Source organism: Triplophysa rosa, linkage group LG10 (assembly GCF_024868665.1).
Source record: "Triplophysa rosa linkage group LG10, Trosa_1v2, whole genome shotgun sequence".
In the NCBI taxonomy this organism is placed as follows: Eukaryota; Metazoa; Chordata; class Actinopteri; order Cypriniformes; family Nemacheilidae; genus Triplophysa; species Triplophysa rosa.
The window spans coordinates 13,998,953-14,026,809 of NC_079899.1; the positions used below are offsets into that span (position 1 = coordinate 13,998,953).

At 38.3% G+C, this 27,857-nt stretch overlaps 3 protein-coding genes across 5 annotated transcripts in view; 2 read left to right on the top strand and 1 right to left on the bottom strand.

Annotated features, from left to right (window-relative positions):
- Window positions 1-10,170, top strand: part of itsn2b (intersectin 2b) — a 36,218-nt gene extending 26,048 nt beyond the window's left edge. Inside the window, exons 21-37 of one of the 2 annotated variants that reach the window (XM_057343131.1) lie at window positions 141-187; window positions 302-468; window positions 635-680; window positions 793-914; window positions 2,551-2,647; window positions 2,762-2,956; window positions 4,931-5,019; window positions 6,262-6,368; window positions 6,468-6,645; window positions 7,185-7,283; window positions 7,367-7,534; window positions 7,691-7,903; window positions 8,021-8,142; window positions 8,409-8,491; window positions 8,634-8,717; window positions 8,816-8,989; window positions 9,080-10,170. In XM_057343131.1, coding sequence (XP_057199114.1) covers window positions 141-187; window positions 302-468; window positions 635-680; window positions 793-914; window positions 2,551-2,647; window positions 2,762-2,956; window positions 4,931-5,019; window positions 6,262-6,368; window positions 6,468-6,645; window positions 7,185-7,283; window positions 7,367-7,534; window positions 7,691-7,903; window positions 8,021-8,142; window positions 8,409-8,491; window positions 8,634-8,717; window positions 8,816-8,989; window positions 9,080-9,219 — 2,131 coding nt within the window. In that variant the 3' untranslated portion in view covers window positions 9,220-10,170. The remainder of the gene's footprint in view (window positions 1-140; window positions 188-301; window positions 469-634; window positions 681-792; window positions 915-2,550; window positions 2,648-2,761; window positions 2,957-4,930; window positions 5,020-6,261; window positions 6,369-6,467; window positions 6,646-7,184; window positions 7,284-7,366; window positions 7,535-7,690; window positions 7,904-8,020; window positions 8,143-8,408; window positions 8,492-8,633; window positions 8,718-8,815; window positions 8,990-9,079) is intronic. The other variant, XM_057343132.1, reaches the window with a different exon arrangement.
- A 209-nt stretch (window positions 10,171-10,379) lies between these two features.
- Window positions 10,380-13,909, top strand: pfn4 (profilin family member 4). Its single transcript, XM_057343135.1, has 4 exons — window positions 10,380-10,496; window positions 10,631-10,765; window positions 13,507-13,612; window positions 13,738-13,909. The coding sequence occupies exons 1-4, from the start codon at window positions 10,380-10,382 to the stop codon at window positions 13,764-13,766; spliced, it is 387 nt and encodes a 128-aa protein (XP_057199118.1). The 3' UTR covers window positions 13,767-13,909.
- A 127-nt stretch (window positions 13,910-14,036) lies between these two features.
- lpin1a (lipin 1a) lies at window positions 14,037-27,857 on the bottom strand. Of its 2 annotated transcripts, none has more exons than XM_057343134.1 (21): window positions 27,726-27,857; window positions 25,351-25,551; window positions 24,948-25,043; window positions 23,466-23,770; window positions 21,435-21,527; window positions 21,254-21,352; window positions 20,901-21,018; window positions 20,292-20,583; window positions 20,121-20,214; window positions 19,847-20,028; window positions 19,660-19,753; window positions 19,492-19,561; window positions 18,422-18,514; window positions 18,272-18,333; window positions 17,999-18,137; window positions 17,023-17,171; window positions 16,861-16,947; window positions 16,533-16,685; window positions 16,324-16,438; window positions 16,149-16,252; window positions 14,037-15,956 (listed from the first exon to the last, which is right to left on the bottom strand). In XM_057343134.1, exons 2-21 carry the CDS (start codon window positions 25,540-25,542, stop codon window positions 15,797-15,799), a joined length of 2,697 nt encoding a protein of 898 aa, XP_057199117.1. In that variant the 5' UTR covers window positions 25,543-25,551; window positions 27,726-27,857; the 3' UTR covers window positions 14,037-15,796. The 2 variants fall into 2 exon arrangements, with proteins under 2 accessions (XP_057199117.1, XP_057199116.1); XM_057343133.1 differs by having other exon boundaries at window positions 20,901-21,021.

A 27,857-nucleotide genomic window follows, 5' to 3' on the forward strand; every position in this document is an offset into this window, starting at 1 on the left:
ATCGTCTTCGTTTTGTGTCACTGTTTTTATTGTCTTGGTTGTAAATTTGCATAAATATCTATTTGTAACATGTGTTTAGTGTTGACGGATTGAATAGTCTTGTTGTGTTGTGGTGCATGACGTGGTCATTTTTTCTTTAGTAGTTCTACAGATGCAACTGATACTACAGATGGATCCACCTATGAAGGTAAAACATATTTTTACATTTGCATTCCTGAATGAACCATTCTACAAATACACATTACACGTCAGCGTCCAGTTGAATTTTTCTTAATCATTTGCATGTGGATCTTGTTTTCAGAGTATGTGGCACTGTATACGTATGAGAGTCCTGAGCCTAGTGATCTGACCTTCTCTGAGGGAGACACCATCCTGGTGGCGGAGAGAGAGGGCGAGTGGTGGAAAGGGAGCATAGGAGACCGATCGGGTGTCTTCCCCTCCAATTACGTCAAGCCAAAGGAGACTGATGTAATTAATTTGAGCTTTTATGGCGTTCAATTTAACGTTATATTTTAAGCCTTTAGTGCTGATATGTCATTAAAAAATGACATTTTAAGTAGAAAAACAGGATTTAATGAAAACAGATGTTGTTTTTGTGTTGTGATGCTACAACTTATGTTTGGTTTCTCATTAGACTTCAAGTCTCTCTGGTAAACCTGGAGCACTTGGGAAGAAGCCAGGTAACTCATGTTAAAGAGCTAAATAACGTAATAATTATATACAATTGTAACGTTATATACAAAATTATATTTTTTATGCAAGTGAACGATTTTCTGTTATGTGTGTTTGTAGAAGTGGCCCAGGTGAACACTGCATATTCAGCTGCAGGTGCAGAGCAGTTAAATCTGGGCCCTGGTCAGCTCATCCTCATCCTCAACAAGAACCCCTCCGGTTGGTGGCTCGGGGAACTGCAGGTGAGCGAGACCTGTCACTTTAAAGCGGACGTTTTTGCACTCATCATGCATTCTGATTGGTTTAACCTCTGTGTGAGAAACCACACCCCAGCCAAGTTGATAAATACTGTATAGTTGTTGATATACAGTTAATATGTCAAAGTTCTATCATTAAAGTGATAGTTCACCCAAAAATGAAAATTCTGTCATCATTTACTTGCCCTCTTGTCATTTCAAACCTGTATGACTTTTTAGCTGAACACAAAGGAAGATATTTTGAAGAATGTTGCTAACCGGCACCCAATCACTTGCATTGGTTTTGTGTCCATAGTATTAAAGTGTTCTGCGGAAGAAAGAAAGTCATACAGGTTTGAAATGACAAAGTGTAAATAAAGTATGACAGAATTTTCAGACATTTTTGGGTGAACTATCACTTTAATATAATGGAGATTTCTAGATAACCCATTTTTGCAGCTTGGTTTCCATAAATGGGATCTTTTATTTTTCACATGTGGTACACTGCCCGTCCAAAAAAAGTCACCACCTGGATTAAACTAAGCAAATAGGTAAGAGCCTCCCATTGGATTGGAGGTCTAGGTTCAGCAACATTATGTGACTAAAGAATGAGGTCAGCTGACTACTTGAATATACTGTATGACCAGGTTATTCCATCAATGGTTTTTTTCTTCCCTGATGGCACGGGCATGTTCCAAGATCATATATACAAGATCTCGGCGAAAAATGAATGCAACTCTGGACAGGAATAAGTGTTGTGACATTGCAGAAACTTATCGAGACGATGCCACTGCGAATGCGTGCCGTAATCAAAGCTAAAGGCGGTACAACTAAATATTAGAGTGTGTGGCTGCATACGAAATCGCCTACTTCCATACTATATAGTAGGGCTTAGCAGAATGACAGAATATTCCGTTACTGCGGAAAAAAATGTCAACCGTAAGAGATTTTTCTATTCCGTGTATTCCGCGGAATGTAAATAAGTAGGCATGGTTAAGTCGGCGCTCTGCGAGTTGGGCGTTATGATGAAAAAAACATGTGAATTAATGCACCCATAACAAAGTAACAAATCAAATACTCTTTTGACATTCTTTCAGTCTGCAGTTACGAGATTCGCTCCAGTCCGACGCTTTCTCTCTCACCCGCAGTGCTCGTGCAGGGATCTGCGCAGGCATAATAAAAAAGCTCATTCTCACGTATTTCAGAAGTCAGATTGTTTTGTAAAGCTGTTAATAGTTTTAATAAAGTTCAACTTTAGGAGAGCCGAGGCGAAACTTGTGTCGAAATGCACGATGATGCTCAAAGTGTGAGCGCTTTGACGTGACCCTCCGCAAACCCCCATTTTGGGAGACGCGTGTGGAGTCACAAGACTCCATAGGTCAAAGAGCATACGGGTCACATGACCATAAAACATGGCGGACGCAGTATGTCCGAAATGTATTCATACTACACCCACTCATAGAACGTACTGTTTTATCGGCCGATAGGTAGGTACTTATTCAAATTCAGTACGTACTGTCACAGTATGCAATTTCGGACGCAGCCTGTGAATTTTTTTGGACGGGCAGTGTATTAATGACCACATATTTCCATCAATGAATTATTTGAAGAAGTGTATCATAGTCTCTGCATGTGTGTGCAGGCCAGGGGAAAGAAGCGTCAGAAGGGCTGGTTCCCTGCCTCACATGTCAAACTCCTGGGGTCAAACAGCGGCAAATCCACACCTGCACCTGCAGCTGGTAAGAACCAATAGTTTTGACTTTATATTCTGATTGTGTGGGATGCCTATAAAGTCATTGTAAAACTATTCTTTGATATCTTCGCGTCTGATTCTCTGACGTGTCTCACTGTAGTCTGCCAAGTTATCTCCATATACGACTACACAGCAGCCAACGAGGATGAGCTCAGCTTCTCCCAGAACCAGATCATCAACGTGTTGGACAAAAGTAATCCTGATTGGTGGAAAGGAGAACTCAATGGGGTAACAGGCTTGATCCCTACCAACTATGTGAAAATGACCACTTCAGATTCTGACCCCAGTCAGCAGTGTAAGTAGAGACCGTAAAAAATTTGACTTTGTGTTTCATTGGCACACAGGTTTTCTCTTTTGATCACTTTGGCAACAGTAACATTTGTTGGCAACAATGATAACGTTGTGCCTATATACAGTAGGTGTTCTTTGATTTAAGAGGTTGTGTTCTTTTGATGTTATGTGACGTGATATTATGCATTTACGGCGGTAAAGTACTTTATTCAGTACTTTGTTTTTATCCAGCTGTAAATATTTTAGTGCAGTTATCAATATTTGGTGTTCATTTGTATGGTGCTCTATGTATCATTTTTTGGGTTGGAATGAAGTAGGATTTGTTTTCATAAATTATTGTTACCAGTTACACATGTTAGAAGGAAAAATAATAATCATCCAATGTTACTCTTTTATAGTTTTATTTTTATTGTTAATCCCATTTTGGTTTCTTTTCTCATTTGTGTTTCTCTGTAGGGTGGTAACACATTTCCTCTTTTCCGCTATCCCCCCTCTTTAGAGCTGGTGGTAGCACTGAAACCAGCATTTACACATCTAATGACCCCTTTCTAACTCGCTCTACACATTCATTCATTTCTTCATTTGTTTTAAACTACAACAAAGCTTTTTATTCACATGACTGGTAGTCTGGGTGTCATTTATAAAGGGGATACGAGTCTTTCTGTTCCCCTGAAGCTTCTTAATGACTGCTTCTTTGAAACCGTATACACTTTTTGGGATGGTGGCACTTCGTTTGGTCAATTTAAAGGATGCACTAATCTGCACTTTGTGTGAAACCGTCTCAGTACAGGTTTAGAGCTTTTCATTTAGGCAAACGATGGTATTTTGAGCTTTTAAAGAACAATTTGTCTTTTGTTTCATCTGTATTCTTGAAATGGTGTCAAATGCCACTTTAAGTATTTATATAGTTTGTATTGTTCAAAAGTTGGAAAACCATGTAAAATCAATGAAAAGGAAACGCAATTTGTATTACTACATACTGTGTGTGGTGTATTTAGAAATGTTGTGAAGGTCTTCAAGCTGCTATTTTAAGTACAGCGCTTTTGCCTTGGGTGGTGGTGTTACATATTTACTGCGTTTTATGCCATGTTTGTGCATGACTCGCTTCTGTATAAACAGATTTGTTTGCAGGTAAATTATACGGGAAACTATGCAAATAGTGGTTGAAGACGAATGTTTGCCTTTATATAAATTTCTTGTGAATCCTTCAAATATATAAAACACTTGTACCTATAAAAATATATAGACATTAAAGTCTTTGGAAAAAAATCCAAGCTTATTTTTGTCATCCCTTTTATTTTTATTTTATTATAAAAACAACAAATACGCTGAATGCATACTTTATAACCTAGAAAAGTAAATGAGTAACATTAAAAATAGAGATTTATTTTTTGTGATTGTTATTAAGCAATTTATAACTATGATAATATAACTTTGAAATTAAATACATGAATTACCTGTGCTCTAGTGTCTTGTTTACTAAATCCGTCCATGACTGAATTTTGACGTCAGTACAGATGGTAATAATCAAACTAATCTACAATACTCTCGTGTCTGTGTCAGTGTTATGGGTGAAAACAGATTAACTAATCCGGCTAGCATGTTTACACTGTTCATCCCAGTAAATGAACAGTGTTTTACTAAACACAGCACAGCTCAGGAACATGAACGATCATTTGGGGGGTAAACTGCTATTTTTACGGCTATGGGATGAGGACGAGGAAGGCCCGTCTAAAGAATCCGGCTCCCCGGATGGTCAAACTGGCCGACCATCACCAGGTAAGGATTCACGTCGGAGCATTTTGGAGTGCCCTCAACACGTTTCTCGCTTTTCTCTGCTTGCTCTCGAGTCTGCTTGAGTGTGCTTGGTCTTTGCACATAGTTGAACGCTGACGGATCTTATGGAGCTGTGAATTAGGTTTTGCTTATAGTGCGTTTGTTACGTCTGGGTGACTTCACCTGTATCCTCTTGTCGTAGGGTCCCAGGAGAGGAAGCGACAAGGCTACATCGATGAGCTCATTGAGACGGAAGAGAAATATATAGAAGACCTACAGCTGGTCCTGGAGGTACGCAACGACAGATCGCTTATTTCACATTCATCGCAAATGAGCCAATGTTTCTGGTTTTGAAGCAGTGTTAATTTTGACAGCAAATTTTGATTTAGTTTTAGTCATAGTCTTTTGACGAAAATGCAATTTAGTTTTAGTCACATTTTAGTCAACCCCATCATTTTAGTTTTAGTCTAGTTTTAGTCGACGAAATATGAAAAACATTTTAGTCGAATAAATATACATTATATTTAGTCTACTAAAATCTAAATGGTTTAAATCATTTACTTGGTGTAATTAAATGTTCCATACAAAGATTCAACTGTTTTGACATAATTTACTTCACCTTAGAATGAAATTAAACCAGGTCATTACCTTTATTTTTCAGAAAAGTTCAGTAACTAGATATGCATTGTTGGAACGCAGAGTATTAGACCATGAACGACATGTTCCAGTTCGTTCAATGCCATTTGACTCAATTGACTCGTTAAGTAGGGCGTGTTCATTCAACCAATGAAACGCTCTGACACGGCTCACACTCAAAGGCTATTGGCTCATGGCATGCCTCTTTGAAGAAACAGCGCACTGTCTTTGCTTGATACAGCAATGAATGAGAATAGCTTTCAAAAAGACATATTATATAAATTGTATTACATTTCTTTAGTCATGCAAACATGTTACATATTTGGTTGAAATGTACAGTTAGACTCACTTCATCACTTCTATAATCAGTAGAGGACAGCGCTGGTTTCTTTTGGCTGACTATATGTTGCATTTCACGTTATGCAGCAGCTCGTGTTAAGTTAACATTGGCATATAAAACCTTTGAGCTCCTTCGTAATGTGTTTCGGTCTGACTCGCCTGCAGTCGCGCTTCAAGTTTGCGGCGTTTTACCGGCGATCGTGAAGGAAAATAAGACGCTTTGTAAACCGCGTGGAGACACAGAATACATGTGTGTGCTTCCCCTTCTCCCAGAGACTTCTCTCTACCGTTTATATGAGATAAGCAGCACGTGCGCGCAAACTGATGTCCGCCAGGTGGGACAAGAATATTTTCGTCTCGTTTTTATTAGTTGACGAAAATGTCAGTATATTTTTATTACAGTTTTAGTTATAATGCATTCATTTTTATTTAGTTATCGTCTCGTTTTCGTCAGTGAAAACATGTCGTTAACGAATACTTTTCGTCATAGTTTTCGTTAACGAAATTAACACTGTTTTGAAGTGTGGCATGTGACATTTCAAGTTTATCTTCTGTAAGGTCTTTCACAAGCCCATGTCTGAGTCAGGTCGTCTGACGGAGGCTGAAATGAACATGATTTTTGTCAACTGGAGAGAACTTATACAGTGCAACAGCAAGATGCTCAAGTATGTTTTTCGTAATAAAAAAAAAAAACTCACTATTGATTATGAATGCGCCTATTTGTGTAACGGTACCAAATTTATGTATGACTTGTGTATTGTCAGGGTTCTAAAGACGAGGAAGAAACCAGGAGGAGAGCCTGTTCACATGATCGGAGATGTCCTGGCGTCTGAGCTCTCTCACATGCAGGCCTACATCCGCTTCTGCAGCTGCCAGCTGAACGCTGCTGCTCTGCTACAACAGAGAACTGATCAGGAACCTGACTTCAAAACCTTTATGAAGGTGATAGCTCACACATGCGTTCACTCAAGGCTAAAACAGTTCAAAGACATACTGAACATAAACTGTGTAACTGTGTAATGCTTTGTCTTGTTTTCCAGTAAAAAATTCGCGGAGGCTTTAAAAACGTTAATCAAAGGGGAAACACGTTCATTAAAAATGTTATGCTTGAAAAAGAATTGTAGTTAAGAATAGGTGTGTAAAGATACATGTACGTGATTTCTTTTTAAAATGATATGACATGACGTCCGTTTAATCCTATTGGTTGAGCTGCCGACACGTGACTTGCATCAAAAAATGATGTTTAAAGTTTTTTTATTTCGTGCTTTTGTTTTCCATTGACAGACCTATTTAATTGTGATTATTTTACATTAAAATTGTTAATGTTTTGAAAAATGATTAGTTCCATATTGTAAAAAAATGATTACAGTATATCGAGTCATAAGCTAAATATTTACATCCCCAGTAAACAATTGACTCGGAAGTGTCTGTTTTTAAAAGAAATTGTGAAACGTTACAATTGACCTTTGAATATCTTTCAGAAAATCGCCACAGACTACCGGTGTAAAGGAATGCCATTGTCCAGCTTTTTACTAAAACCTATGCAAAGGATTACCAGATACCCCCTCCATATTAAAAATGTGAGTACTGCGGCATAACTTGAAAACGTAGATATTTTTGAGGAGAATTTAAATTGTGTTGTAACCTACTTGTGTGTGTCTAGATCCTTGAAAGTACTCCAGAGGGTCACGTGGACCATGTTCAGCTGCAAGAGGCTTTGGAGAAGGCAGAGCTGCTGTGCTTTCAGGTGAATGAAGGCGTCCGAGAGAAGGAGAACTCGGACAGATTGGAGTGGATTCAGTCTCACTTGCAGTGTGAGGGAATCACAGATGTAAGAAATCCCATTTTGTAACTCCCTGCGACGCCTGTGAATCATTCTGTATCACCTGGATATAAAACATATTTAAGAGATGAAAGTTATACAAAACAAAGTTATGACTTAACATACAGTAAAAATAACATAATTACTTCTCTGTCACTTGTCTAGAATCTGACCTTCAACTCGCTGACCAACTGCATGGGTCCTCGGAAACTCCTGCACAGTGGAAAGCTGTTTAAGACCAAGAGCAATAAAGAGTTATACGCCTTCCTGTTCAGCGACTTTCTGCTGTTTACTCAAGCTGTCAGGCAGTTCACTTCTACAGGAACAGACAGGCTGTTCAGCCCCAAGTCCAACACGCAATACAAGATGTATAAGACGGTATGGTTACACACCTCTTTATTTATAGACTGTTACTTTTTCCACGTTAAAACTTTAGGCATTATTTATTTAAATATGAAATTGTGTGAATTGTAATGAATTTTTGTACTTTTGCAGCCTGTGTTCCTCAATGAAGTTCTAGTGAAACATCCGTCAGATCCGTCCAGCGATGAGCCCGTTTTCCACATCTCCCACATTGACCGTGTGTACACCCTCAAGACCGAAAACATTAACGAAAGGTCAGTTTTTTCTTTATCGGCTTTATCAGCTCGCTACTGTTTACGGGACACATCGGACAGTTCTTGAACCGTAAATGGAATGCTTGTCTGTAAGGCAAAAGAAACAACGGCGGGTTTTCACAATGTCACTGTAGGAGGAATTGAGAGATGATTAAATTGCATATGGAAATGTGTCATACAAAAATGACATCATGTATATATGAATAACTTCAATTATAAAGTACATAAATGACGTAACAAAATGTACGTCGTCTTTGTCCTGTTAGAACTGCATGGGTTCAGAAGATCAAAGCTGCATCAGAGGAATTTATTGAGACGGAGAAGAAGAAGCGGGAAAAGACCTTTCAATGTAAATCCTTTCACATTGAACATCACCGACACATTTTCAGCTCCAGTTAATTCAATCTAATAAAACGAATGAATCATTGCCTTGATTCTGGCTTATGGTGAGACGTATGCTCTGGTCAAATCTCTTATGTTCTGTTTTACAGCTCGCTCAATGAAAGCAAACGGAATCGGACGACTGCTTGTCACCGTCTTGGAGGCGATGGAGCTCAAATCGTTTAAAGGAAATGGTGAATGGTTTATTTAAAAGATCAGCTTTTCTTCCTGAAGGTCTGTGATCTACACCACTTCCGTGGTCTTACGGTTGGATTGTTTCTTTTTCTCGTAGGAAAGAGTAATCCATTCTGTGAGGTGACCATGCGCTCTCAGTGTTACACTTCCAGGGCCATCAATGACACAGTCAACCCCAAATGGAACTTCAACTGTCAGTTTCACATTAAAGATGTGTATCAAGATGTCCTCTGCATTACGATTTTCGAGAGGGAGCAGTTTTCACCAGATGGTTAGTATACCATACCAACAGCCATTTAGGACGACTATTCTACACCATAGCCAAAATAAAGGCTTCATATGATTTCTTCTCCCTCTGTAGAGTTCTTAGGACGCACTGAGGTTCCCGTGGCCACTATTAAGAAAGAGTTGGAGAATAAAAGTCCATCCACCAGGAGGCTGCTGCTTCATGAAGTTCCCACAGGGGAAGTGTGGGTTCGCCTTGACCTACAGCTGTTTTGACATCTTCCTTTTATAACTGCACCTCAACCCATGAGATCTACACTTGCTCTTGGCTTAACGCTCTCAACTACTGTGGAAAGCACTACTGAATGTGTGAGGCTTGGAAAGACGAGATAGCGTTCACAACTTTGCCAAGTTTTTCGTGTTTTGATGAAGTGACAAGGGAAGGAAAAGGGAATTTTGGGGGAAATTCCTGAGGGTTTTATTGCCTGATTAACCACTGGATGTAAAGATATCTCAGGAACACTGTCATTTAAATTGACTGGGTATTGCTGTACTGAAATCTATATTTCTAAAATCGTAACTTGCCTTGATTTGAAGTGGCTTTTTAAACTTTAATAATCTCACCAGGAACACTGAAACGTTGGAGACTTTTGTCCTATCTGCCTTATTTGCCAATTCTTCACCATTACCGAATTAATTTGCACCAGTCGTTTTATCCTCATTCAAAATCTTTCTGAAGCTCGTATAGTCTGACATGCAAGGAACTTATTTTCTGCTGAGCTTGCTGTTGGTTTTATTCATAAAGGTACAAATGAGGTGATTAACAAGGGGTGATTTGTTAGGTCTAATCACTGTTGATTTTGTGTACTTGACTGAGTTTTATTTATGTTAATTTATGCGCCGTGGACTATCTGCACATTTTACGCTGCCCAATATTTCTGGATTGCCATGGAGCATTCGGAGAAGGTCTTATTATTGTAAATTGTATTATTGAGCTGTAACAGTATGGACGTTTACTCAGGAGACTGAGTGTCTTTAGGTTTTTGTTAGTTTTAGTTTGAAATATAAATGTAATAAAGTTTGTTGAATGTTCTGTATTTTTTCCAGTTTTCGCATTTCTGTAATTGTTTATTTGTGTAGCAATAACTTGGCAATATTTGTGATAATGTATAAGAAACGCCTTCACGTGCGCAAAAATAATTAAAATGCAAATAAAATATGAACTGTTCTAAATATAGATGTGTTATTTTCCCTTGCAAAATAACAGATCAACGTCATTACGTCAGCATCAACTCATGAATATTAATTAGCACGGACACCAATGGTGACCGCTGAATCGATTCATATTAATGAGTAAATCCTTTGCTGCGTTTGGTTGTTAATGGCAACTGGACCGTTTGTAGAAGACGTCTTACACCTTTTCCCCCCATATAACTATGAACCCATTCCCACATTTACTAGAAAAATGTCTCTTTGACACGAAACGTGTGGAATGTGCGGCGATGATCGTGGCTAAAAGTGGTGAAGTAACGGCTGCGTCCGAAAACTTTTCAGTAAGTTTACAGCAACACTTCCAATAAACAGCTATATTTTACTGTGTTTTATATTTCTAAGAATTGTTCTAGGTATGCAAGACTATTTCCGCGAAAGCAATAAACAGGAATCGACGCTGTAATACATTTGACAGATCTGTCCAGAACAAGCGGAGGTGTTCGTTGACGCTTTTGAGCACGTGAATGTAACGAGACAGAGAGGACTTCACTTTAAAAACAAACTCTACACCTGTGTACGGGCTGATAAACACTCAATATACTCCAAATGTGTGAGTAAATCGACCTGATATGCTCAGTGTTTGAATAAATCTACTTAATATACTCTAAACGTGTGAGGAAATCCATATACTCCAAATGAAAAGTGAGTGAACATTTACCCCAGTAGGTGCGAGTGAGCACACCTTATCTAACACGTCACATGTGTAAATCCCTACGGTGGCCGCTATGTGTCACCGCGCTGCAACGGAAGAAAACACACGCAAACAACAACAGCAAATTCAGAAAGCATCTTCATTAGTTTGGCGACACATGCTCTGCAAATTCTCGCAACACAAACAAATACAGAAACGCGCTGCAAGTGGCACAAACAACAACGGAAGTGTTTCCGGGGGACTCAAAAAAACTGATGCACCATGGCTGCTTTATTTCACTGTGCCCATATTTGTAGGTGGAGAAGAACTTATATTGGGGTCCTATTTATTATTTTTTTGATCATGTTAAATGTACTTAATAATTGATTAAACAATATGAAACTTTTTCGTCCTTCCACGTTAGTGACACTTGTGAAAGCATGTCGGGCAGCTAACACTACATTTCATAGTTTCTTTTGTTAAATTGTTCGTTTAAACCCACGCGGAGCAAACTCATAAAACAGAATGTACAAAAAAACTGACAAAACAGAATGTTTATTGACAGTCTGTGATATAAGGTTAACTTTTGTATTTTGTTTACATGTTGTTGATAAGAAAACAAGCGTAAAGGCCTATTTTACTCTGGAAAGTCTGTTCCTCAGCCTGTTACAGTAAAGCGGAGAAGACTCGCTGTTCTTCATTCGCCCGATGACAATAGCTGGACAAGAATATCTATTTTTATCATTTGTAATCTGGATGAAATAAATTTTAAAAAAAACTTGATACCTCCATGCCGACTGTATGAGTTAAGATCCTAACAAATGCCCCGCAACAAAGACGGAGCCATTTGCCTGTTTTCCCGTTTATTAGTGACCGTCATCTGAGGAAGATATTTACTAATTCTACTGATCAGTAATCACCGCCGCATATATGTTGTTCTCTTTGTCGTTTCATTGTCAGTGTCTGTCTTATTTAGCTCTGCATTGTATAAATAAATAAAATCAACTAAGGTAGCAGGAACTACAGCGCGTTTTAAAATGAAAAAACATCTGTGCGAATTTCTGCTACAATTTAATTTACAGGCTATAACTTGAAGGCGACGACCCCATCAAAGTTCTTTGGAGGAAAATACAGGTTTTTAGGTAGGCTATGGAAAAAGGTAACAATCTTATGCTAAAGCCAAATTCAATAGTCGCTGTGAAATGTATACATTTTCATGTTTTAAGCTTAAATTAGCATTAAGTTGCTGTAACGAACATGAATTTAAAGAACAACAGTTTTTAAGTTATGGTAATAAATAAAATAATTTTTATTTAATATTACGTTGGTGTTTTTATACATAATGTATTATGTTTAACGAATTCTGTGGCTCACCAGTTTACTCTGTTTTGTTTTATTATTATTTGGTGATGTGAACAGAGCATAACACAACACAGGCGGCCCGTGTGTAAACTTTAAATAATTAAATTAACTTGCTATCTGAGTGAACAAAGATAGGTAGCTACAAATGATTAATTTATGTGTGTTATAAAGTAATTAAAGACGAAGCAATTAAAGTCATGCACACCCCTATAATATGCACGTAACACGCATAATCAATATAATCATAACTTTTGTTTATGCTTTTATTTATTTGACTGCTGCGGCTTTGACTATTAATATATGTGAAGCTCTACTGTAACTCTAGCAATAAGAAAGTAATTTTAATTAGGTCAACCATGTGAAGATGTGTCGTGTGGGTTTCATCTCGTGTGCTTTTTTTCACATATGAAAAAATATGCACATATTATGTGAAAATTATTCACATAATATGTGCAGCCATATTAATTTCTGAGGTAAACCTAAAATAATAAAAAAGAATGTCTGCCTCTTACAACTTTAACATTAGTTTGTACGATAATAGCTAAATAAATGAATACTCACATGCATATGTAACGTCTTTTAATTCCATAATAAAATATAAATAAAAATATAAACAGTGAAGGCATTCATTCATCATCTCGAATGTAATACAATAACAATGCTACAAAAAGTAAAATAACAGATTTATGTGAAACAAATCATAGAATTAAAGATAATTTAAAATAGTCAAATAAATCTTTCACAATATGTAAACTCGTCCGTTGTTTTTCTGACTCATGATGCGGCGCAGTTGGGTGGTTTTCCCTCTCCACTTCTAGCGAAGTGATGTAAATGTTCCCTTATTCCCTAACAGTTACGCCTTTCATAGTGCCCTTTGAACTGATGTTTTCTCACTTCGGATTGGAATATCACTGAAATGACATGCGTCCCAACCATGGTGCATCAGTTTTGTAATCCCCTGGAAACACTTCCGTTGTCGTTTGTGGTACTTTCAGCGCGTTTCTGTATTTGTGTTGCTAGAATTTGCAGCGCGTTTCTGCATTTGTTTGTGTTGCGAGAATTTGCAGCACATTTCTGTATATGTTTGTGTTGCGAGAATTTGCAGGGCATGTCGCCAAACTATTGAAGATGCTTTCTGAATGTGATTGTGTTTTTTCTATTTGCGTGTGTTTTCTTCTGTTGCAGCGCGGTGATACCTAGCGGCCACCGTAAAATCCACCCAAATCTCTTAAAACATGAAATTAAACATGTTATTTGTACAGTTGTGACTAAATATAAAGCCTGTCATCTCTGTGTAGGAAGGACGTGGTTTGATATTGGTGAGAACAACACTGTTTGTGATAGTTGCTACATACTCACAGAACATGTATCCCAGTATCTGTGTGGAAGCAGTGGAGAAACTAGGTAGGTTATTTGTTCAAAGTTTTTCTTAACTCCATGAGTTGGTTTTATAAACAACTAATGATTTCAATTGAATTTTCTCCAATAAATGAACACAATTTGGTAATGCTTCTTATCATGCATTTTAGCTGAGTATCTACGCGCAAAGGATAAATGAGGTTCATCATATCTGAAGAGATACAGTTCTTCATAATTCTTGCATTATACACGCTGACCATTTAAAAGAACATTGTTTCAGAGTGATAATTCGCATGTGCATTTATGTAAGAGCCTCAAGTCTGTTACGGACAAACAAGAAAACAACGCTTTTAAGATAATTTAGTAAGATTTTAATTTACAGATTTGGCATTTTAAAATGTACACACAACACCAGTTTATACATCTTAGCACAAAACATAAGACACAAACTGAACTGCCACAACTTGACAACAAGATCTTTCACAGAAAGAATCTAGAAATTCCTTACAGACTGTATGGAACACTCTTATAACTTTTGGATGTTTATTTTATATACACAAATAAAACTGTTGCACCACACTTACGTATGTTTATTAGCTTCACAGGACTTGTTTAAAATGAGATGGACTGAGTAAAGTGGTTAAGTAGTGTAAGACTGTAACCAGTAAGAAAGATCTGATTGAACCTACAGTAATATCATCTGATCATTCACAGTGCTGTTTGTAGCAGTCCTCTGTCAAAGTCTTAGGAGAACAAATCTGTGTTGCAGGCAGCACCATTGAGAGATCATTACAAAGTGCATTTTAATGTTACACACATCTATATCACTTACATTATATTTTCTTGCAGAGTAATAATACACAATGTATGATTAAATACACCATTTTGTTCAAATGAGCTAGTCTATACAAGCAGTGCTTTAACAATAAGCCCTTCTTCATCCATGCATTCACATCAATTCCAGTTCAATGCTCCTTGGAAGACCACAGAAGACTTGAGAATGGACTAAATTTTACTTATGTTAAATAAAGTGGTTGGAGCAGCAACCTGCATGAGCATATTTTCCACTTATATCATAAAACATTGTGCTAGAGACATACAACAGTGATTTTAAAACAATCAAACAATCACTCAATTCCTTGAATTAAACAACATTCCAAATACTACTTGTGAAGAAATGTTAGATTGATGTTGATACATAACGTTTTTATGTTAAACATCCTAAAGGTTAGGATGGCACGCACCTCTGAAGATTGTTTAAAAAGAAGAATCACTTTTAAACTAAAATGTATCTAAAATATTTTCTCTCTGATGTATTTATAATAAGATAAGATTCAAAATATGAAGGAAAGTAGTATAGGTAGGAAATACTTCATGACCTGAGTGTCTTTTGCATTGCTGTTGGTTTGTTTTTGTTTTGTGTATAATTCATCTTGTATGGCTATTGGTTTGAAGTATGACAAAATCAATGTTTGCATGATTTATAAACATATGCTGGTCAGATATGTGTATCTTGCATAAAACAAACACATCACAAAGGAATGGAAAGTCGCCATATAGGCTTTTAGTAAATAAACATTTGGCAAAATGTAGATGTATGTGGTAGAAAGACATTTTACAATTAAGAAATACCTGCTCACATTTGTTATGTAGTTGAATGTGGTAAAATAATTTAGATGTCAAAGAAAACTGTTTGAGTTAATATTATTACAGTTAAAATTTTGATGCTATGAAAGGTCACTTCAAGTTGATCTAACTTGTGTAAATTCTGTTACACCTGAGATATACTAGTGCTGGCTTACGGTTAGTCTTAAATTTGTTGTGTTATATGCTTAAGAATATTTTTATACTGTGTACTAAAATAATTGTATCCCTCATAAAACTTTACAATCTTGGCTAAAGCCAACGATCAATTGTATGTGACAGTATAATTTAATTTTCTGTTATGAATAATGAATTTGGCACTTTCAAATTTTTTCATTGTTAAAAAAACCGCAGACAATTTTCCTACTTACAACTGAATTTAGGCTCTTGTCAGTAAAACAACACAATAAAACACACAGAAATCCTAAATGTTTGTTGAAAGTAATGAATGAACAGAGGGCTGGATGCGGTCTCCAAAGTGCTAAGTTGTTTGTGCGTACAGTAAAACCTGTGGCAGTGCAGCATCAGAGCTGAGTTTGTATGTGAGGAATTCTTAGACGTGTTAGCTTTTCTGACTACACTCTTTTAACTGCTCTCGACCTGTTGATCCTGCTTGTCTACCTCTGGTATCTGCTCCCTCCAGAAGGTAAACTGGCTGAAGGTGTCTGAACAAGGGAAGTCTGTGGGGTTCCCCCTGGTTAGAGGAGGAAAAACATGATCCGCAACTTCACACAGACGTCCATACCTGTAAAGTGCATAGAATAATATAAGAGCAACTGTTACATCTTTTTCAGATTCAAAAACAAGTCTTAGGTTTAATGCGAGTAAGAATAATAGACTCTTGAGAAAGAAGAGGGGTTGACTCATGAGATGGAAAGTTTCTCAGATTATCCAACTCTACACAAATATTTTGTAAAATGCTGTTATCGTTACTTACGATGATATGTTGGTCTTTGCGTGTTCCTGGACGAGCTCTCCCTTAGGATTCACTGTGAATATTCTATTCAAAGGCACTCCCACCTCTTTATATGAATAAACATCCTGGAGAGAACAGGGGTTTCGTAAAAATCGACGTATGGATGAATAATATTTGCGATAATATTGTTACTTACCGTTGCCCTGTTTCCAAAAGCAGCATAAAAGGGTTCTGTGTTTGGAAGGAACAAATTTTTTATGTCCGTCAGACACTCAATTTTAAACTTCTCTGGCTTCTTCTCAATCACCTCCCTGAAATGATAAAGAAAACCATTACTATGCGGTATTCACACATACTGTGTAAAAATCATATACAGTACACGTCTCAATGACAGTTTGTACAAACCTGTGAAATGCAGAGAACAGACTACTGGGACTGAGCAGGACAGGTCCCATAGGAAGCATGGTGCCTCTTTCATTCACCCAGTGCAGGTAACCCCTCGTCATGTCAGCCATTCCAATCGCCCGAGCCGAACAGTACATAAACTTGTAGCCATTCCTATTGGACAAGAAGTTATACAGTAGATTACATTTATGTATCTTAAGCAACTAGTCTACATTTTCTTCAGTATATCCATTCCTCTGGAATCAAACCCATGGCCTTGGTGTTGCTAGCGCCATGCTGTACCAGTTCATATTTGACAGATGTGATTTGTATGTTGTTAGCAACTCACTGGCTGACTCTGTGATATAATCGAGCAATGCCTTGATGGGTCCAGTCTTTTCCCAGAGTTGGCAAAATGTGTCCCAGGGTGTCAGATCTGAAGATAGAATTAAAGATTTAGACTTCATTGCTATCACCTACCCCCCTCAGAAGTTAGTTTGTGAAGTCTCGCCTTGTGATGGTGCCATCAATATCCGAAATGACTATCTTGTCATCCCAGTTCCACAGATAAATGGTGCCTTCACAGCGGCAGGTGCCCTGGTATTGGGTGGTGACGCTGAAGACCACATCATTTGGGCCATCTTTTAGGTTTAGACTGACCTTAAGCAGAGGAACATCTGTTATGATGCATATCAGCGTTTGTATCGAAGGAGTAGTTCACTTTCAAAATGCATTTTCATGACAATTTACTCACCCCCATGTCATTCCAAGATGTTTATGTATTGTTTCTTTAATCGAAAAGAAATGAAGGTTTTTGTTGAAAACATTCCAGGATTTTTCTCCACATAGTGGACGTCAATGGACTCCAAACGGTTGAAGGTCAAAATGACAGTTTCAGTGCAACTTCAAAGGGCTTTAAACGATACCAGACGATGAATAAGGGTCTTAATCTAGCGAAACGATCGGTCATTTTCTAAAAAAAATAAAAATGTATATGCTTTATAAACACAAATGCTCGCCTTGCTCTGTTCTGCGATGCGCGTTCATGACTTCACGTAGCACGTAATTACGTTGAAGAGGTCACGCTTGACGTAGGCGATAGTACCGAGTCAGTGTTTACAAGTTGAACGTGAAGTTTTTAACGTAATTACGTATTACATTTGTGTTTATAAAGCATATACTTTTTTAATAAATGACCGATCGTTTCGCTAGATAAGACCCTTATTCATCGTCTGGTATCGTTTAAAGCCCTTTGAAGCTGCACTGAAACTGTCATTTTGACCTTCAACCGTTTGGAGTCCATTGAAGTCCACTATATGGAGAAAAATCCTGGATTGTTTTCATCAAAAACCTTAATTTCTTTTCGACTAAAGAAACAAATACACAAACATCTTGGAATGACATGGGGGTGAGTAAATTATCATGAAAATGTATTTTAAAAGTGAACTACTCCTTTAAAGGGCTTAATATAAAAGTGAGATGCTCACTAGCTGTTCTGAGGACAGACGTAGGGTTTTCCTGTAGCAGTGACCTCCGGAGCTTTGAAGGGCTTCAGGCTGGTTGAGCACAGAATTCTGCGTAGCACCACTGCTGTCATCATCACTGGATGATGAGTCGTCCTTTAACCTGTTAGAAACACCACCAGCGAGTTAACTTTTAAAGAATGCTTTTATCCCTCCTTTAAAGAGGATTGGCTATCTGTGAAAACGGATGTCTTAAAGGTACAGTAGTAAAAAAACTAAAGGTCTTAAAGGTATCACCTGCCCACAGAGTCTGTTCTTTCAGAATGATCTCTACATTCAATCTGGTCTGATGCAGACTCCTGTGACAACGTATGATATGCATTCTTATAAGTACATAATTCTTTGCAAACCTGCAAGCAAAATGTATGCCCAATGATTCAAACGTACCGACTTGGAGTTGCTGTTTCTGCCCCGCCACGAGAACCACCAGCGTCCTCCTTTCTTGGGCATCTTCTCCTTCATGATGTTCTCCACCGTAGCCTGGAGCAAACGCACAGAGGCCCTGATACTCAAAATCTAATGACAGGATGACTGTGACTGAACATGCTGCTTTTAAATCAACACAAAAACAGAAAGACGTACAGGACTCGAGCCAAACACGCTAGGAAAACAGTATGTGAAGAAACCAAGAGCAGAGTAGACGTAACTCAAACAGGAATACTTGGGATGAGGGGAGATCAATAAATAAAGAAGAAGGAAAAACAAGGAGGAGGGAAGAGACAAATTTAAATGCCCTGGTGACAGCCGGGGTCCAGTATACACAGGGACTTTACAAAGCCACGAAACACTCGCAGGGAGAAAACAAACCATACAGAAAGAAAACAGCATCTCATGCTACAAGTTACAACATTGACCCTATTTTAAACTATGCTAATAGCCTATTGTAATATGATCAGAACAGACTACGTATTAAACACAGGTATCAATATGATCACAAATGTCCAAAACTAGAGACGAATCAAGTGGATGATACTGTAAACATGGAAACATTTTTATTTGTATATTTTGGACATTGACGTTTTATTGTGGTTTGTAACCCACCAGCAGGGGGAACACAACTACCATCCTCATAGAAAATATTATTAGTTCACCTAAATATAAAAATTCCTTCGTAATTTATTCACCCTCATGCCATGCTAGATTTATATGACTTCCTTTCTTCGGTTGAAAACAAACAGATTTTGCTTCATTATTTTGAACATCATATAAGATAACATGATTGCATTTAAATTTAAAATGGTTTGTGTTCAACTGAAGAAAGGAAGTCATAAACATTTGGGATAACATGAGGGTGAATCAATTTGGAAAAAAATCTTATCAATCATTTTACACAACAACAGCACTGTTGCTCATGGGATATTGCTTAAATCTAGTCTACTGTGAAGTCATAACAGCAGTGCTGGTCGAATAACTAAAGATCTTTATCTATATGTGTGTGTTGTTTATACAGTCCTTACCTTTGGCAAGGGCTTTTGGAAAACCTGCATAGCCAGAACCATAGGAGCCGCTGTGCTCCAGTTATAATACCTAAAAAAAAAAGCATTACTTTACCAATGTATGCGAAATTTAAAAACTAATAATTTGGTGAATAACATATCCAGTAAAAACAAATATTCCTCACATACTTGGTTCCGATCTTTACAACCAGGTTGGGATCATCAATAATGGATGGATTATCTGTAAACTCCTGATAAGATACAGCCCGTTCCTCAAATTCCTCTGTGAATGAAAGTAATGTGTAATGGCTCAATGACTTCCCCAAACCAAGAAATCTACAGAATACAACAACAGCTGAACATCTGGACTTCCTACCTCTAGTGATCTCGCTGTTCTCAGTCAGCCCTCCGCACAGAGAGATGGCGATATGAGGCAGGTCTCCTAACTGGTCGGAAAAGCTGTCCACTCCGCTGTCCATTCCACTGCTGCCCACTGACTGAGGAGACTGATTGGCACTTCTCAAATCTGCCCCGCCCCTTAGTAAAGCTGCTCCGTCACTGATCAACAGAAGTAATTTTTTTACATTAGGCACTACAGCTTGATCAGAAATGAATTATGCACCCTTTTGCATTAGGTAAGTCAAATATACCTCTTTGGAAAGTAAAGGGCAGCCACATCAGGCTCTAGCCCTGTGATGTCATCCAGGTACACACCATCTGATCCGAGGTGCCGGCTCCTTTTGTCTAGAAATGTAATATCATTATTATTAAAATGATTATATAATGTATATACTGTATGCATTGGGAACCCACTGCTCTACCTTTTCTCTTGGATGGAGAGTCAGTCTTGCTAATGCCGTGAGCTCCAGGACTATGACGGCCCTCCTCTAAGTCTGTTATGAGATGGGCGGCTGCACTGATGGCCGCCACCTCTACAGAAGGTCCACATGCCGCCTCTACAGCCCTGAGATCTGGTACAAACTCATGGAGAACATTGTCCTGAGACTTCATCATCCCACCCCGAGTGATGGCTCTGAAGTGTGTGCTGTCAGATGGTGGAATTGACCCTGGAGCCACCACCACAGGCTCTGGCACGGCCTGCAGAAATGATGGCTGTGGAAAGCGAAACACTTGTGTTATTCCTGCACAGTATAATAACAACAAGCAGAATTCAGCCTTGAATTACAAAAGGCAAAATGTTAGTGACTGACCCCAGTCACCATTCACTTCCACTGTACAGAAATAATATGCAGTGAATTTATGCCATTTACGTCTCATAAAAGAAAGAAAATCATACAGATATGGGGCAACGTTGAATCTATTTTGGGGTGTGCTGTCCCTTTAAGACACTTGGAACGCTAGATTGAGCTTGTATTGTTATAGGCTACACAGAACATGTGGCAATGTGTCACTTCTAGGGATTTTTGTACCTTAGCAGCATGAGGCAGCTCTCCCCATGTCCACAACATCTCTGGGTTGTCTGGTTTGCCCTCATTCTTCAGCAATTCTGAGTCACTCTTTGGTGTAGAAGGCAAAGAGCCATTTGGACTGCTTAAAGTGAGAAATTGAGACATACTTGGATTAATATTAGCATTGGATTTATACAGCTGTGATGAATGTCTTATAACAACTTTTCATTTCTTTTATTGCCTAACAAGTAGCTTGTTGGGAAATGCACTTGACTTTTTAATAGCTAAACAGCCTCTTTTGGACGAGCGATTACATTTTATTTAAACATTATATACATTGTTTATATTGTTTTGTTCTGCACTGCAGTAGTCACCTGTTTGTGGACTGGAACATGGCTGTTTGTTGAGGACAGGAGATGGATAATCCTGTTTTAATGGGAATGGGTAAACAGCAAGTCTTTTCCATCCCTGTTCTGTGGGTCAGTGAAGAATACTTAAGATTCACGTGTTGCTATTTAGTCTCAACAGCCTCTAAATAAAATCCCTGTGGCTTACCTTTGAACACCACTCCAGTTTCCTTCTGTTGTGTATGTGGTGCTACTGGAGCTTCCTTTCACCTGCTCAGCAAACAGCTGGTGTGACATCGCTCTGTAAATATATAGCATACAGTACATACAGTGTTGGGTAAGTTACTCTCAAAAAGTAATTAATTACTAGTTACTAATTACATATTCAATAGTGTAATTAGATTACTGTACAAATTACCATCTCCAAAAAGTATTTAATTACTTATTACTAATTACTTTCTATATCCTATATCAACCTTGATTAGTTAAGTGATTCAAGGATAGGCATGAAAGGGCTCTTTTAATTCATTCAAATAAATAATATTAAACTACATAAAGTAGTATTATTAACTGAAGTATTACAAATGTGAGAATTATACATTAAAGCACAGATTTTAAAGTTAGACTCTGAATTTTGATGTCAATTCCACTATTACACACACATATATTACACAAAGTATTTAGTTTAATTACATCAAAAGTAACTGTAATTAAATTACAGGAAAAATAAGAGTAATCCCTTACTTTTTTCAAGGGAAAAGTAATTAAATTACAGTAACTAATTACTTAGTAACTAGTTACACCCAACACTGAGTACATATACAAACATATATAAATATAGGCAGGGATAGTCTTAAAGGGACAGTTTACCCAAATATTTAAATTCTGTCATCATTTACTCATCCTCGAGTTGTTTCAAATCTGTATAAATGTCTTTGTTTTGGTGAACACGGAGAAAGATATTTGGAAGAATGCTTGTAACCAAACAGTTTTCGGCCACCGTTGACTACCATACTAGGACAAATGACAATGGTAGTCAAAAGTGCCCCAGAACTGTTTGCTGTCCAACATTCTTCAAAATATCTTCTTTTGTGTTTAACAGATCAAAGTCATTTATAAAGCAATTTTTCCTACTATGGTAGTGAATGGTGGCCCAGAACTGTTTGGGACATTGTGGGATTTCTAAAGTGCAAGTCTCTGAATTCCTTTTCAAACTGCTGTTTTGCAGAACAACGCATTCTTCAGTTGACATTCACTCCCAGCTGGCCTTCTGTTTTCCCAACAGCCTTTACTGCCATTTTTAAAAGTTTTTTTACTGGTATCTGGGAAACACATTCTTAGTAATACAGCACATGTGGTGCACTCAAGGAGGGACCTTTGACCTTTTAGCTTATCCAGATAAAAACAGAACTTTCACGGAAAAGTGTGTGTCCGTTCGTTGTGAAACCGGTTTATATTTCAAATCAAAATGTTCTTCCTTGGATATGTGGGGGTAATGTTAGACCGTCCAGCATTACAAAGGACTCCCCATGAGGCGGATCTTGGCCTGGTTCCATGGATTTCATGGAAAAACGTTGGAGGGGCTGTTTCAGCCAATTGTTTACTTCAGCAATAGGGCCGTCAACCTTTTTTCTCCACTCTGCCTCTCTTTCTCTCTCTCTGTATTTCAGAGCTCATTCAGAAAGCTAGTAAACAGACACAGCACCAATCACAAGACCCCTGCAACTGAAACCATTCCATCACACAACTTGCAGCAAACAAATGATCACTTATATTTACTGCTGTGATTGCAGTTGTGAAAGAATTAAAGTGATGGTTTATACATATTTTAACAATTCTGTCATTGTTACTAGCATCATGTTGTTTTGAATGCATGACTTTCTTTGTTTTGTGGAATACAAAAAATGTTGTTACACAGAAGGTTAGTGACAGCTTCGGTCCCTATTTACTTTCATCGCATATAGATATACTGTATATAACAATACACTTCCATTCCAACCTTTTAGTTCCATAAAAAGCAAAGTAATGCTTTTTTCTTTATTTTTGGGTAAACTATCCCTTTAAGTGGAGAACATCTTCCTGCGTCAATGTGAAATCTTGGCAATACCAGTTTGCCCTACATTTGTAATATTATACATTTTTACTAAAACGAAAATGGATTTAAATATGAACATAAGCTACAGTATAGACTGCAGTTGTACACTATGTTGGGCTAAAGGGAAATTATGTTTGTTCAGACCTGCTTCCTGTATTCTTTGTCTCATCTTCAGAGCTCAAGTCTATCTGAAACATGTCATCATCTTCTGAGAATTCCCCATTATCCTCTCGCTTCATGCTGTCCATTTTAGATTTCCTTCTCCTCTTTCTCCTTTTCTTCATCATTGAACTGTCACCAGAGGCCTGTCCGGGACCCAGGGTTTGAATGGAGGTTCCGGATCCAGACTCAGACAGTCGTCGGCACGTGCCTTTTCCCATTTGGGCCTGCATCAAGGCAGAGCCTTCTGAAATTATAGGTGAGGTAGCCAAGTGGGATGGCACCATCTCCTGTGCAGAGAGCAGAAACAACGGCATGAAATATGATTTAGAGTTTTGATAGTTTTGAGAAAACAAAATCTAGATTCATTATTTTATGAAGATTCTTTTATCAAATCCTAAAATCGCAAAGACTATATTAACACTTCACTAAATGAACACTTACAAATTCAAGTGACTTGAACATCAGAACCGTAGATTTGGTTTGACTGTGTCAGCTGCACAACACTATGACCTCAATGCCACGTGACAGATCCCTGCATCTTTCATTCCATCCAAACACATGCACGTGTAAAGCAGCGCTCAGCTGCCCTAAAGCTGTGATATAATGAGCAACAAGAGCCACACAGATATCTGATCACTGTTATAATGTTCAGCCCTTTATGTCAGGGTTGCCTGCCAACGCTCTGTGTTCATGAGACAATTATCTCTCCCTCAAGACAAGCGACGACTATTAACAGTAACTGTCATAAGTATCATAACCAGAACAAAAATAGATTTGCTGATTATAGTCAATAGGAGTGACCATCAAAGGTTTACTAGTGGTCACAATAATAGATTTCAAAGAAAGACACATTATTTCAAGGTCTTGTGTGAACTGCTTATATGACAACACCACGGTTTCTTGCATTTGAGTTCTGGTGAGGTCTGGTTTGTAAGAGAGAGCCCGGGCGAGAGTAACTCTCTTACAGACACTGTCACAATCTTTCAAGTGCCAGAACGTTTCACATGACCGCTGACCGGGGCAATGATTCTAGCAATTCCCGAACGCAGTGTACCTCAGCAGATATCCATCTCAGGCATCCGTGCCTGTGATTAGCAAGTAGCCATCTGTGGTCAAAACATAATGAGGAACGTTTGGAGGACTTAGCCAGAGGACAACGACATTATGAGGACACTGCATTTCTTATCTCTGCAGTCGGCTTTTGTCTTGTGCTTTGCTTTGGTCAGCTTTTTCTGTCGGGCTAGTCGTGGGTCTAGCCAAGAGGGTTCCAGAGCAAAGAATTATAGCTCGGGTAACAGAATGTGCGCTGTGAGATTGTTTCCAGTAAACAAGTTCAAATTTCATGGTATGGTACTCATGAGGGAACTTCGACACCTCGCGTTACATTTCTCAGTGAACAATGACCCTCGTCTGCTAAAAACAACACTACGGGATTTATTGTTTGGAACAGGGTGCACTACTCACCTCATTACTTTCTGTTTCTTTAACAAAGAATGCCTCGCCATTCTCACCCAGTTTCATTTGTAAACTGACCGGCTCGCCATTTATCTCAATGTCAACCTGAGGAGAGAGGGACCATATGAATCTTTAGAGTCAGACAGTGGCCTTATTCCTCCTCAAGCATTTTCACTTAAATGTCTATTTTTATTTCCATGGCTATTATATAACAATGCTGACGTTAGATGGGATTTTCTTAATTTGAGAAATAGGTCCTTCCAAAGATATTTAACCCCTTTAAGGTGAATTACTATTTGAACACACCAAAAGAATAAGTGAATTGGTATGATTCATTTACATTTATGCATTTGGCAGATTCAAAAATATCTTATACTCTGTCATTCTAAAACATGCCTGCGCTAGTACTTACCACTTTCTCCCGGGAGCGCAGCACGCCCATCTTGCCAAACCGGACGTGGAAAGGGGAGCACTGCAGAGAGCCATCAGACTGACGCACCACAATGACATCAATACAGCCGGACAGGGTGGCAGGGTTCAGGCCTCTGTATAGCTCCTTCACCTGCACAAACACCTGGCCGGCAAGCTGACCCACGTAGTTCATGGTCTGACTCTGAAATTTATAGAAATAGAAACTGTTAGAAAGTTCAAGTTCATTTTATTTGAATAGCACATTTACAACAGCCACTTGACTGACCGAAGTGCTTTACAGAAGAACACCAAGCAAAGCACACAGAAGGCTAAAGAAAACAAATAGGTTTTTAGCAGAGACTTAAAAACAGACACACAGGGGGCCATTCTAATCTCTAAGGGGAGAGAGTTCCAGAGACGGGGACCAACCACAGCAAACGCACGCTACCCTCTCCGTTTTAGCCTAACATGGGGGACAACCAGTAAAGCCTGGTCGCCAGACCGTAGACATCTAGACGGGGTGTAACTATGGAGTAATCGGGCGAGGTAGGCAGGAGCAAGATTATTCAAGGATTTATATACAAACAGGAGAATTTTGAAATCAATTCTCTGACGGACTGGTAACCAATGTAGGGCTCTAAGACTAGGGGCGATGTGCTCAAATTTACGACACCCAACAAGAAGCCTGGCCGCGGCGTTTCGAACAAGCTGCAGACGTGCAATCTGGGATTTAGAAATGCCGCAATATAAGGAGTTGCAGTAATCTAGCCGGGATGTCACAATGCATGGACAGCCATTTCTAAAGCTTTGGGGTTAAGGAAGTTTTTGATAGTAGGCGGAAACTCGAGCCAATGACGGCAGAAATCTGTTCATCAAATTTTAAATGCTGGTCAACAAGAACGCCAAGAAAGTATTGAAGTAGATTGTAGGGTGACTGGGGTGAACGCAAGGTGTACATAACTATTTCAAATCAACAGTGCTCTGTGAGAGATTAGCGTCTTGTCTGACTCTTCTTTTCCCAAAAGGGTTTTGTCTTTTAATAATCATGCAATTTTTTAAATCTTTGTTTTATTTTGTGATGGTTAGGGGATAGAGTATACAGTTTGTACAGTATAAAAGTCATTATGTCTACGGAAAATCCCCACAAATATATAAAAACATGGCAACATGTTACCATAGCTGATTAAAATAAAATACTCAGTACAGTATCTTTACTGTACAGTAAACAAATATTGCGCAACATAGGGTTTAACGTAAAAGAAAAACCTGTAGAGCAAAACACACACGCTCTCTTGCACAACTCAAGCAAATATCTTTTTGGCATTTAGGTGAAAGGTAAAATGAATATCATTAAACCCCATTAACTCCTACTCACATAAAAAATTATGTTTCCACAGCATTGCCAAGTGCTTAATAATGTCAGACTCGTGCTCCCAACCCACAGAGTCAAAACCTCTCTGTATAGCACACAACCCATAATCTCAAAATAACCTGATAATTGCCACTGTAATTGTGTCTGAGCTTTAAAAAAAACATTTTGCATGATATTCATGTACATTAAAATATGCATGCAGGAACTTGTGTAAATTAGAGACAGAACAGGCAAACGTTTTTTTATGTATGTTCTAAGGGCAACCTAACATGCAGCGCAATAACTTGTCTCCTAGATGTAAGCCTGCAGGGGCTGTTTAAAAATGTTTAAATTACCTTTCAAAATTGTAATGTATAGGCCATACATTTTCACACGCAACTGACATGATTCAACTGGTTCTGCTGTTGCACACTGGTGTCAGTAATAGCACATGCATCAAAATGTACAGTGATGCATCATGTGCTTTACTAGAGTGTCATGACATCTAATGCATAATTTGGCCATGCTGTACACACACAAAAAAACAGTTAAAGGTTCATTGTAACCAAAAGTCATTCAAAATCAGCCAGGGAGGTCACCGTCCAAATAAGGTCATTCTCTCTTATACACTGATAATCTTTTCACCTCATAATGCATAGTAAACGTGACGAATGCAAGTAGATAGCTTAGAATAGTTTAGCCTGTTTTCTGCAATAATGACGTAAAGGTAAATGTTAAATGAAACTCGCGTTAAGAATATAAAATGTGCAAGCAAATAGGTCAACAGATGTCTCTGAATATTTTGTATGTGATAATGCAGGTAAAATGCATTTTGTTGCAGAAACCGCGCCGCAGGTCACATACCATTACACTATGGTTGTGATCCCTCCAATGAATTAAATTGTAAACTATCCGCCGTGCATTAAATAGAGATTATCTACACGAATGCACTTTTGTCTGAAAATGAAAATAAACAGGATAACAATGTGAGGCCACAGAGCGATGGAATTCTTCGTTATACATACGTGCGATGCGGCAGACGCGTTACGATGTCATAGCCATTGAAGAGCATTAATATCCCCACACACAGCTGATCTTCACTCGTGTAATTTTGCCTGTCCCGTTTAACCCACCCAGTGTGTTCGCTGCTTGTATGT